Source organism: Giraffa tippelskirchi, chromosome 6 (assembly GCF_054371585.1).
Source record: "Giraffa tippelskirchi isolate mGirTip1 chromosome 6, T2T-mGirTip1v1.2.pri, whole genome shotgun sequence".
Lineage (NCBI taxonomy): Eukaryota > Metazoa > Chordata > Mammalia > Artiodactyla > Giraffidae > Giraffa > Giraffa tippelskirchi.
In genome coordinates, this window is record NC_137280.1 from 5830129 (window position 1) to 5842710 (window position 12582).

At 37.5% G+C, this 12582-nt stretch overlaps 1 protein-coding gene across 11 annotated transcripts in view; it reads left to right on the forward strand.

Annotated features, from left to right (window-relative positions):
• Positions 1-12582, forward strand: part of CNBD1 (cyclic nucleotide binding domain containing 1) — a 441461-nt gene that overhangs the window by 36810 nt on the left and 392069 nt on the right. For all 11 annotated transcript variants that reach the window (XR_014055766.1, XM_081496826.1, XM_081496830.1 and 8 more), the window contains one exon: positions 8101-8208. Coding sequence is in view for 10 of the 11 variants with exons in the window: in XM_081496826.1 (XP_081352952.1) it covers positions 8101-8208 (108 nt within the window). In the remaining variant the exon portion in view is untranslated. The remainder of the gene's footprint in view (positions 1-8100; positions 8209-12582) is intronic.

Consider the following 12582-nt stretch of genomic DNA (forward strand, 5'->3'; position numbering starts at 1 on the left):
GTTGAATAGATTCAGATTTTATGACTTTTTAAATTAATTTGTAACAAAACTGTAAATTGCTTTAGAGCAATCACATAAATATAATTGGCAAGTAAACATTTTATGAAAAAACTTATTATCTCCTGAGACTTGTGAGCAGAACTGAATGGGATGCACAAGACATAGTGTAGCTTGGATCTGGTTGGATCTCCTTGCCGTCCAAGGGACTCTCAAGAGTCTTCTCCAACACCACAGTTCAAAAGCATCAATTCTTCGGTGCTCAGCTTTCTTCACAGTCCAACTCTCACATCCATACATGACCACTGAAAAACCATAGCCTTGACTAGACGGACCTTTGTTGGCAAAGTAATGTCTCTGCTTTTTAATATGTTATCTAGGTTGGTCATAACTTTCCTTCCAAGGAGTAAGCGTCTTTTAATTTCATGGCTGCAATCACCATCAGCAGTGATTTTGGAGCCCCCCAAAATAAAGTCTGACACTGTTTCCACTGTTTCCCCATCTATTTGCCATGAAGTGATGGGACCGGATGCCATGATTTTAGTTTTCTGAATGCTGAGCTTTAAGCCAACTTTTTCACTCTCTTTTACTTTCATCAAGAGGCTCTTTAGTTCTTCTTCGCTTTCTGCCATAATGGTGGTGTCATCTGCATATCTGTGGTTATTGATATTTCTCCTGGCAATCTTGATTCCAGATTATGCTTCATCCAGCCCAGCGTTTCTCATGATGTACTCTGCATATAAGTTAAATAAGCAGGGTGACAATATACAGCCTTGATGAACTCCTTTTCCTATTTGGAACCAGTCTGTTGTTCCATGTCCAGTTCTAACTATTGTTTCCTGACCTGTATACAAGTTTCTCAGGAGGCAGGTCGGTCTGGTATTCCCATCTCTTTTAGAATTTTCCACAGTGTATTGTGATCCACACAGTCAAAGGCTTTGGCATAGTCGATAAAGCAGAAATAGGTGTTTTTCTGGAACTCGCTTGCTTTTTTGATAATCCAACAGGTGTTGGCCATTTGATCTCCAGTTCCTCTGACTTTTCTAAATCCAGCTTGAACATCTGGAGATTCACAGTTCATGTACTGTTGAAATCTGGCTTGGAGAATTTTCAGCATTACTTTACTAGCGTGTGAGATGAGTGCAATTGTGTGGTAGTTTGTGCATTCCTTGGCATTGCCTTTCTTTGGGATTGGAATGAAAACTGACCTTTCCCAGTCCTGGAAAGGACTCCACTGCTGAGTTTTCCAAATTTGCTGGCATATTGAGTGCAGCATCTTCACAGCATCATCTTTTAGGATTTGAAATAGCTCAGCTGGAATTCCATCACCTCCACTAGCTTTGTTTGTAGTGATGCTTCCTAAGGCCCACTAGACTTCACATTCCAGGATGTCTGGCTCTAGGTGAGTGATCACATCATCGTGATTATCTGGGTCATGAAGATCTTTTTTGTACAGTTCTTCTGTGTATTCTTGCCACCTCTTCTTAGGAGAGAGACCCAAAAACTATTGCTATGATTTACAGTATTCTGCCTATATTGTCTTGAGAAGTTTTATGACTTCAAGTCCTACATGTAGGCATTTAATCCATTTGAGTTCATTTGTGAGTATGGTTTAAGGAACTGTTCTAATTTCATTTTTTTCACATGTGGCTGTCTAGGTTTTGCAGCGTCACTTTTTGAAGAGGCTGTCTTTTCTCTATTGTGTATTCTTGCCTCGTTTGGTGAAGATTAATTGGTCAGTGGTGTTTGGGTTTATTTCTAGTCCCTGTCATGTTTCTTTAGTCTGAATGTCTGTTTTCTGTGACCATATCTTGCTGTTGGTCTCTATAGATCTATTTTAATGAGAGATTTTATCATGAATGTACATTGAATTTTGTTGGATGCTTTTTCTACATCATTTGATATGGTCATGTGAGTTTTATTCTTCGTTTTGTCAGTGTGCTCCATCACATTGATTAATTTGTGAATATTGAACTAACCTCGTATCCCTGGAGTAAGTCCAACTTGATCATGGTGTATGATCCTTTTTATATATTGTTAGATTCAGTTTGCTAATATTTTGTTGAGGGTTTTTGTATCCATATTCATTGGAGATGCTGCTGCTGCTGCTAAGTCACTTCAGTCGTGTCCGATTCTGTGCGACCCATAGATGGCAGCCCACCAGGCTCTGCTGTCCCTGGGATTCTCCAGGCAAGAATACTGGAATGGGTTGCCATTTCCTTCTCCATCATTGGAGGTAATGGCCTGTAATTTTGGGGGGAAACGTCTTTGTCTGGTTTTGGTATCAGGGTGGTAGTGGCTTCATAGAATGGGGAGTGTTCCCTTCTCTTTCTTTTTTTGGAATAGTTTGAGAGGGACAGGCATTAGCTCTTCTTCGTATGTTTGGTAGAGTTCTGCTATGAAGCCGTCCAATTCTGTATTTTCATTTTTTGGAACTTTTTCGATTATAGATTCAGTTTCACAGCTAGTGATTGATCTGTTCAGATTGTTTATTTCTTCCTGATTTAGTCTTGGAAAATGGTATGCTTCCAGAAATTGGTCAAATTTTTCCAGGTTGTCCAATTTGTTGGCATGTAACTGTTCATAATATTCTCTTGTGATTTTCATATCTGTGTTATATTGGTTGTGATTTCTCCTCTTTATTACTTATCTTGTTTATTTTGATCTTTCTCATTTATTCTTGAAGAGCCTTGCTAAATCTTAACAATTTTGTTTATCTTAAAATGAACTCTTGGTTTCATTGATCTTTTAATTTTTTACCTTTTTTTTGAGAGTGGGGTCTCCACTTTATTTATTTCCCCTCTGATCTTTAATTATGATGTGTCTTGGTGTTGATCTGCTTGGGTTCATCTTGGTTCATCACCCTCTATACTTCTGGTATCTGGATATCTATTTCCTTCTTCAGGTTTTGGAAATTTCAGCCATTATTTTTTCAAATACTTTATTGATCCCCTTCTCTCTCTCATCTTCTGGAACTACTATTATGAAAATGTTAGTATGGTTAATGTTATCACAGGAACCTCTTACTTTATTTTTTCATAATTTTTCCTTTTGCTCTTCTTATTGCATGATTTCCATTGTTCTATCTTATAGATCACTTATGTGTTCTTCTGTATAACTTAGTCTGCTATTCATTTCTTCTAGTGTTTTTTTCAGCTAGTGAATTGGGTCTTTTTTATATTTTCTGGTTCCATATTAACATTCTGACTGAGTATATCAATTTTTTTCCCCAAATTAAGCTGCCATTTTTATTATCAATGCTTTGAATTCTTTTCTGGTAAATTGTTTATACCTGTTTCATTTATTTTTTCAAGTGTTTCTCTTGTTCTTTCAAATGAGGTCAGTTCCTATGCCTTTTCACTTTTCTTAACTCTCTCTGCCTCTGTGATTTTATGGGAAACAGTTACCTCTTGTGGTCTTGAAGCATTGCTATTAAATGGGCTCACAGCTATACAGACTGCATGTACCCAATGCCTTCGGTAAAGGAGTTGGATTTACGTGGATGCAAGTCGCGGTTTTCTTCAGGGTGTTCTCTCAGCTCTGCCTTTGGTAGGGGATGTGATGGGGATGGAGGCACTCGAGGTGCAGGGGGTTGTGAGGTGGGATTTCCCTGCTTCTCAGGCACCGTCGTCATCCAGTGGGAGTGCGATCTGATCCCGAGTCGCTGGAGCAGGGGCCTTGTGTTCAGGCCCCGGACGGCTCCGTTACCCTCAAGTGTGCTGTTGTACCCTCTCCTTTTCACGGGCCTCTTTCCCAGAGGGGGCTGTGCTGAAGCACGGAGGGCTTGTGCCAGGGGGCCGTGCTGAAGCACGGGGGCTTGCGCCAGGGGGTCGTGCTGAAGCACGGGGGGCTTGTGCCAGGGGCCGTGCTGAAGCACGGGGGGCTTGTGCCGGCCTCCGGCAGAGCTGCCAGGGTCTCTGCTGTATTGCTGTGCAGACACTCGCATTGCTTCTCTTGCTCCACGTAGATGTAGCCTTCCGTTCACGGCCACTGTGTCCCTCACAGGTAATCACTGCCTGCGGCCTCCACTCCCACTCTGTTATGGAGCTATACCACAGGTAAAGAGAGCCCATGCAGCTCTCAGTATACACGGGTGGGTAAGGCGTGAGCTGCTGTCAGAGACCTGGGCTGCTTCTAATGCACTGCTTTAGCAAGTGCAAACAGTGGTCACTGCCAGCCCACCCAGACTCTTCCCGGTACCCTGTTGCCTCTGCCTCCCATATTCGTATCTTTCCCTACTCATGGCCTCCCCAGGTCCTGCGCCACACTGTGTCATTGAGGGAGGAAGAATGCATGTTTGCTTGACTAGGAATGACATGCATGCTGAGATATAACGATAGGATTAGGTTAGGGTTAGAGTTAGCCAGCTTGCTTTTCTGCATGAATGTAGTCCAGCTTTTCCGCAGCCTGCCTTTTACTTTCAGCAGTCCTCCAGTGAGCCAAGGAGGCTCCTGTTTCCCATGTAGGACCTCTGGGCTGAGACACCCACACCAGAGTGGGTGTCTCCCTTGTTGTCTCCCTTTTCCTCTGAGTCCTTTCCTGGGGCACAGTCTGACCTAATCATTTTTCTTCCCTTTCCACCTGATTATGTGTGCATATTTCTTACAGCCTTGGTTGAACAGGATTCCTTCTGCCAGTTTCTAGTTAGTTTTCAGTGAGGATTGTTCTTTGTATACATGTGTTTTGCGTGTGTTTCTTTTTCTTTTTTAAATTTATTTCTTTATTGAAGGATAATTGCTTTACAGAATTTTGCTGTTTTCTGTCAAACCTCAACATGAATCAGCCATAGGTGTACATACATCCCCTCCCTTTTGAACCTCCCTTCCCTCTCCCTCCCCATCCCACCCCTCTAGGTTGAAATAGAGCCCCTGATTGAGTTTCCTGAGGCATATAGCAAATTCCTGTTTGGTATCTATTTTACATATGGTAATGTAAGTTTCCACATTACTCTTTCCATACATCTCACCATCTCCCCTCTCCCATGTCCATAAGTCTGTTTGTTCTCTATGTCTGTTTCTCCATTGCTGCCCTGTAAATAAATGCTTCAGTACCATTTTTCTAGATTCCATATATGTGCATTAGAATACGATATTTATCTTTCTCTATCTGACTCACTTCACTCTGTATAATAAGTTCTAGTTTCATCCACCTCAGAACTGACTCTGATGTATTCCTTTTTATGGCTGAGTAATATTCCACTGTGTATATGTACCACAACCTCTTTATCCATTCATCTGTCAATGGGCATCTAGGTTGCTTCCATGTTCTAGCTGTTGTAAATAGTGCTGCAATGAACAATGGGATACCTGTGTCTTTTTCAATCCTGGTTTACTCAGGATGTATGCCTAGGAGTGGGATTGCTGGGTCATATGGTGGTTTTATTCCTAGTTTTTTAAGGAATCTCCATACCGTCTTCCATAGTGGCTGTATCAATTTACATTCCCACCAACAATGCAAGAGCATTCCCTTTTCCACACTCTCTCTAGGATTTATTGTTTGTAGACTTTTTGATGATGGCCATTCTGACCAGTGTGAGGTGATATCTCATTGTGGTTTTGGTTTGCATTTCTCTAATAATGAGCAATGTTGAGCATCTTTTCATGTGTTTCATATACATATATTTTTAATGTGTTTGAGTAGGGAGATAAGCTGCACATCCTCTTACTTCGCAATCTTGATTGATCTCCTAAAGCTATAGGTTTTCTCATTTATCTATCTGCTTGAAGAAGTTGGAGTTTTTCCTTGTAGGTGAATTTCCTTGCAGATTAACTTCAATGAAATGACAAATTTTATTCATAGGCAGAGTTTACTCACACTCTGGGAAAATATAAGTATCTTCTGAACAGTGCTCAAATTGTTAAGTAGTTATTTGAATCCATGATCTACTCTCCAACCCTACTATAGTTCTAAATCTTTCTTTGTCCTTGGCTTTCTAGTTATATTTATTTCATGTTTCTTCACATCTACTTCTCTTATCCACATTCACATGCATTCATGTACAAATTTCACACAGTTTTAAACAAAAATGCATTCTGACTAAACACATAGGATTGGATGATTTTGTTTCAACAAGAAACTCAAAAATAGAACTAGACTGCATTTTGTGATATGGAACATCCATCAGAGCATTATATGGCACTTAAGGCCTCATTCTGAAAACTGACTCTAGCGTTTAACTCTTCCATTTTAACCTTCCACATCTTTCACTTCTTGGAAACATTACTTTGGAGACACAAATTGTAAACACCAGTTACATGTACACCAGCCACCACACCTTGAAAATTCTCAAGGGTTACATGAAGCAAACATCTTAGTCATACATAGAAAAGAACAAAAGTGAATGTCTTAGCACTTTGGTATAAATTTCTTAGCCACTCCAAAGATGATTTATCTAGATTACCAATTTAAATAAGGTTCCAAGTCTTGGAACACTGGCTCCATGAAGAATAATAAAAAGATTATGCTTTTGTATTCCTTTGGCCCTAAGTTTTAAAGTCTAGAAAATGTAGATGACAGTAGGAGTATTAGCTAATGAAATTGTATAAGAATTAAACGATCTGATACATGCAAACTGCCAAGAATAATGCCCTAACACATAGTAAGAACTGACATGTTTATTATTTAGGAGGGTAGCATATCCAAAAGTTTAAGAGAATGGGTTTAGAAGTCAATTTAGTTTTCATATGTACCCTTTATCCTCTATTTCCTAGTTAAATGAATTAGGCAAATTAATATTATTTTTGTAGTTTATGTGTAAGTGGGAATTAAAGAATACCAATGTTTTCAGGTTATATAAATATAGAATTAGAGAAAAATAACATAAAGACCTTAGCAAAATGTTTGTCATGTAAGAAATAACAGATAAACAGTTAGATCCGTAAAACAGATGATTGCAAAATGTGTGTTCCAGATAGGAAAAAAAAAGAAAGATCTTGGGAAATTTTCTGATGGTTTCAGTGATTGGACTTTAGAAAAACAATAGATTCTTGGTCAATGCATCTCTACAGTGTCTGAGTAGGAATGAAAATTTCTAATGTCATATAAATCACACATTGCGTTATTTGAATCAGTTAAGTTAAATTAAATTAAATAGGATTCTTAAAGTATATACTCTCTGTTTTGTGTAAAGAATTAACATGGTATTTTATGAACTCAGGCCAAGAGAAAAAAGATGCTATAAATATTTTAAAGTGTGGTGATGTTATTTACATTGACAGTGAAACAAGAAAATCTTGAAGACCTTTATATTCATTGTCATGAGGCAAATATTGACTAAGATGTTTGTCAATGTTCAATTTTAAGTATGATTATTTTTGATAATTATTGATAAAAGCTGTCGAGATGACCACTCAACATTCTAAAAAACTGACCAAATTTTCACAATGTTGTCAGTTAAAAATTGAATGAAGCAGACTTTTCAGAAACAAGTGTCATTAACTAATACTGACAATTTGCTATATTTCATTAGATCTTGTTACTCGCATTTTTAAATATTTTCACTGGATTGAAACCTGGCTGCAAGTAGGAATCACCTGGAGGTTGATATTAGAAGACTACCCAGACTCTGCCTTTGGAGATCTTGCTTCATCAGGAAGAGGATCAGAAATCTATACTTATTAAAAAACACCTCAGATGAGTCCAGTGATCTGGATTTCAGAAATGCTGAAATATTGCTCTAAAACATTGATCCTAAAATAAACATGAGATTTTCATAAATAATTGCAAAGATTCAGATAACTATACTTTGACTAATGTGTATGTAAACTATATATGAATCATCTTGGGGGAATTTTAATTATGTGGTATATTTTACAAGCACTTTAATTACAGAAATAAAAATTTTTAGAAGACTCAGCTAAAACATTAATTTTTTGACAATCCGCATTACCCTAAATTTGATGTTCTTAAAATATTTCTCAGTGAAATACTACAGACAGTTTTTATAGTGGATATTTTTTAAGCATAAAATGTTTATGCTTCATATTTTTGTCATTTGCTTTTTTAGACTAAATAGTATAGAATTAAGTTGTATCTATTGCGTTTAAAATCTTTCCTTCAGAAGTCTTATGGCACTTATAATAATTTCTCTCTTTCTCTTTTAAGCCACACCAATATTCTATCAGCGCACAGTGTGTTTATGAAGCAATATCCTAAAATATTCGTGCAGAAAAAAGCCAGACTGCCTAAACTTTTCAAAGAGAAAGAGAAAAGGTAATGATGCCTTCTTTCGAAGGCAAGCCTTTGTGTGTGTGGATGTGTGCGCGTGTGTGCAGGTGCGTGTGAGTGCATGGGAGAACAAGTAGTACTCAAACACCGAGAGTTTGGTCGGTTCCCAGGACTGCATGTTAGGGGTCGGCCAAGGAAACGGATGTCGGTAAGGAAGGTTGGATTCCTGCAGTAATTCTGCAGGCATTTTAATTAGGTTATATGATAACTGGGACTAACAAATATGTGTAGCTCCTTGAATTTTTTCATTAAACAACTATCCCTATGTAATAATCTTAATAAGATAAAATACTATTAGGAATGAGAATATACCAAACGATACAGAGAAAACTAAATAAATTATAATTTGTGAGAGAGTATTTCACATAACCCGAGAGTAATCTAGATGTTTTTGGTTCATTTTCTAAAAAATACATACTACTAAAATTATTCAAGATGATATAAATAAAAAGTAATTATGGTATGAATAAAAGAGTTGCAAAAATAACTCTTCAAAAGTATTTTTGAGGTCAAAAAAGAACAAAAGCAAAAATTAAAAACTCATAGTCTCAGTGATATGACTAGATGTTTTTTTTAAGAAAAGGTACTTTCTATGCAATTTAATATTTTTGGAGTATAGAAAATGAAAATAGGTTGTGTATTTGCCATGCCTGTATAACAAGATTTCACAAAAATAGCATAAACAAGAAATATCAGTTTTTAGTTATGACTATATAGGCATACATGGGCTTCCCTGGTAGCTCAGCTGGTAAAGAATCTGCCTGCAATGCAGGACACCCCAGTTAGATTCCTAGATCGGGAAGATACCCTGGAGAAAGGGATAGGTTACCCACTCCAGTGTTCTTGGGCTTTCCTTGTAGCTCAGATGGTGAAGAATCCACCTGCAATGCGGGAGAGCTGGGTTCTAAGCACAGGACATACAGGCAGAGTAATAGTGTTAGTTGCTCAGTGGTGTCTGACTCTTTGCAACTCCATGGACTGTAGACCGCTGGGCTCCTCTGTCTATGGGGATTCTCTAGGCAAGAATACTGGAGTGGGTCGCCATTCCGTTCTCCAGGGTATCTTCCACACCCAGGCATTGAATCCAGGTCTCCTGCATTGCAGGCAGATTCTTTAACACCTCAGCCACCAGAGAAGTCCACATATAGGCATACATAAAAAATAAAATTTTAGCAATAGTGTTTTAGCATATTGGTACATTACAGATAAGTTGACTTCATCTCATGAGTACAAAGAAGGTTCATTAGAAAAGCTGTTATTAAAATTTTATGATATTAGTAGCTCAAAGAGAAACAATATGATGATATCTACAGGTGATGAAAAGGTATTTGATATAATTCAGTATCCATGTCTCATAGTAAAAGCAAAATCAGGCAAGTAAAAATGTGTAATGAATACAATCATGTGACTTAAGAAATACAAAACGTTTCCCTTTTTTTTGGTCATGAAAAATCATCCGCTCTAAAGTAACAATAAAATAAAATATTTAAAAATGGAATTAAAATAAATTACATAAAATATATTAAGAAATTATAAATCTCTACACTTAGCTTACATTGGTCCCTCATGTAATGTGATAAACTCATATATGCCCAGTTGATGGGAAGAGAGCTGCAGTTAATTCAGAGAACATTTGGCAGGATAAAATGATTGAGGAAACATGAATCTTAGTAGATACTAAATTCCTGCACTATTAAATTATTCATCTATAACCTTTATCTATTATCATTGTCATATTCAACACTTTATAATTCATTTAATTCGAAAGTCCTGTGACAGATACAATAGCCAGACTGAAGCGTGACACCTCCTTTGCTGTGGCAGCTGGTGAGAATACCTAATGCCAGGGCATTTGCTAACTGGTGAAGTAAGACAGTCATGTGCAAGGAGAACAGAAGAAACTCTTTATATAGCCATTAAAATGACTTGGAGCAAAGCTGCACTAATGAAAATAAATGGAACACATGGCAGAGACATAGGGAAACATTTCTACATGAGCAAAAAATATGAGCACAGGACAAGAATGAGACAAAGGGCTGTTTGGAACTGTGATCATTATCTAAACTTTTTTTTTTTTTGTGGATCATCTAGGCAGAAGGTAAACTTTTGATATATTCACAGACATGGGAAATCAATAGACCCATTAAAAAAAAACCCCACTAAATTTTGATCCAGAAGACTTGGATTTGCATTTTTATTCCACCCAATGGCAGCAACGTGTCTTTGGAATTGTCTTTGAACATTGACTGCACTCCAGATTTTTTTACTCAGAAAAAGCGGATAATATTATCCTACTCAGAGTTATGCATTGAAACAATGTTTTAATTGCAATAGCTCATTATTGAGCTTCCCTGGTGACTCAGGTGGTAAAGAATCTGCCTGCAATTCGAGAGACTTGGGCTTGATCCCTGGGTTGAGAAGATCTTTTGGAGAAGGAAATGGCTACCCAGTACAGTATTCTTTGTCTGGAGAATTCCATGGACAGAGGAGTCTGACAGGCTACAATCCATGGGATCACTAATTATTATTGTGGACTGCAGATTTAAACAATAATCACCTCCACTACAAATTAATAAAAATTCACGGCATTACTTGCTTCAAAAATTTTTAAACAACAATAAATATATAGACTTTAATCAACAAATTTTTGCGATAGTTTATATCCAAGGAAAAAGAAGTTTAAGAAAATGATAGTAACAGAAGAAACAAAACGCATCCACAGAACTGTAGAAACCTCTGTTAAAGATATATTTATAAAAAATGCAATTTTTTAGGAGGATAGGAATTCAAATATTTGCAAAGAGGCCTGCATCCTCTTAATGTCTTTCTTGACTTTAATAAAAATTTCTATTTGATGTTACAGATACTTTAGGGAGACATATGTAATAAAGATAATATTTTATATTATCTTTTGATAATATATTCTCTTAATAATATGACTTCTGAACTCCATGCCTCATCATGGTTTCAGAGAAAAGATAAGGATAAATACTGCATTGAGAAGGAGAAAGTTATAAAATGGAGGCATATGTGAAAAGTAGTGATATAGACACAGAGGAGGTTAGCTAAGCTTGACAAGTGTTGATCTTCGTTCACTCTCATTGGAGTACAAAATGAAGCAGGGCAAAGGAAAACATGTTTGCCAAGAGAAGGCACTGGTCATAGCAAACACCCTCTTCCAACAACACAAGAGAAGACTCTACACATGGACATCACCAGATGGTGCATACCTAAATCAGATTGATTATATTCTTTGCAGCTGAAAATGGAGAAGCTCTATACGGTCAGCAAAAACAAGGCCAGGAGCTGACTGTGGCTCAGATCATGAACTCCTTATTGCCAAATTCAGACTTAAATTGAAGAAATTAGGGAAAACCACTAGACCATTCAGGTATGAGCTAAATCAAATCCCTTACATTTATACAGTCGACGTGAGAAATAGATTTAAGGGACTAGATCTGATAGACAAAATGCCTGATGAACTATGGATGGAGGTTTGTGTCATTGTACAGCAGGTGGTGATCAAACTATCCTCAAGGAAAAAAAATGCAGTGAGGCAAAATGGTTGTCTGAGGAGGCCTTACAGATAATTAAGAAAAGAAGAGAAGCAAAAGGCAAAGGAGAAAAGGAAAGATACACTATCTGAATGCAGAATTCCAAAGAGAGGTAAGAAGACTTTCCTAAGTGATCAATGCAAAGAAATAAAGGAAAAAAATAGAATGGGAAAGACCAGAGATCTCTTCAAGAAAATTAGAGATACCAAGGGAACATTTTATGCAAAGATGGCACAATAAAGGACAGAAATGGTATGGTCCTAACAGAAGCAGATGATGTTAAAAGAGGTGGCAAGAATACACAGAAGAACTATACAAAAAAGATCTTAATGACCCAGATAATCACGATGGTGTGATCACTCACCTAGAGTCAGACATCCTGGAGTTCAAAGTCAAGTGGGCCTTAGGAAGCATCACTATGAACAAAGCTAATGGAGGTGATGGAATTCCAGTTGAGCTATTTCAAATCCTCAAAGATGATGCTGTGAAAGTGCTGCACTTGATATGCCAGCAAATTTGGAAAACTCAGCAGTGGCCACAGGACTGGAAAAGGTCAGTTTTCATTCCAATCCCTAAGAAAGGCAATGCCAAAGAATGCTTAAACTACTGCACAATTGCACTCATCTCACACACTAGCAAAGTAATGCTCAAATTTCTCCAAGTTAAGCTTCAACAGTACATGAACCAAGAAGTTCCAGATGTTCAAGCTGGATTTAGAAAAGGCAAAGGAACCAGAGATCAAGTTGCTAACATCTGTTGGATCATAAAAAAAGAAGAGAAATCCAGAAAAACATCTATTTCTGTT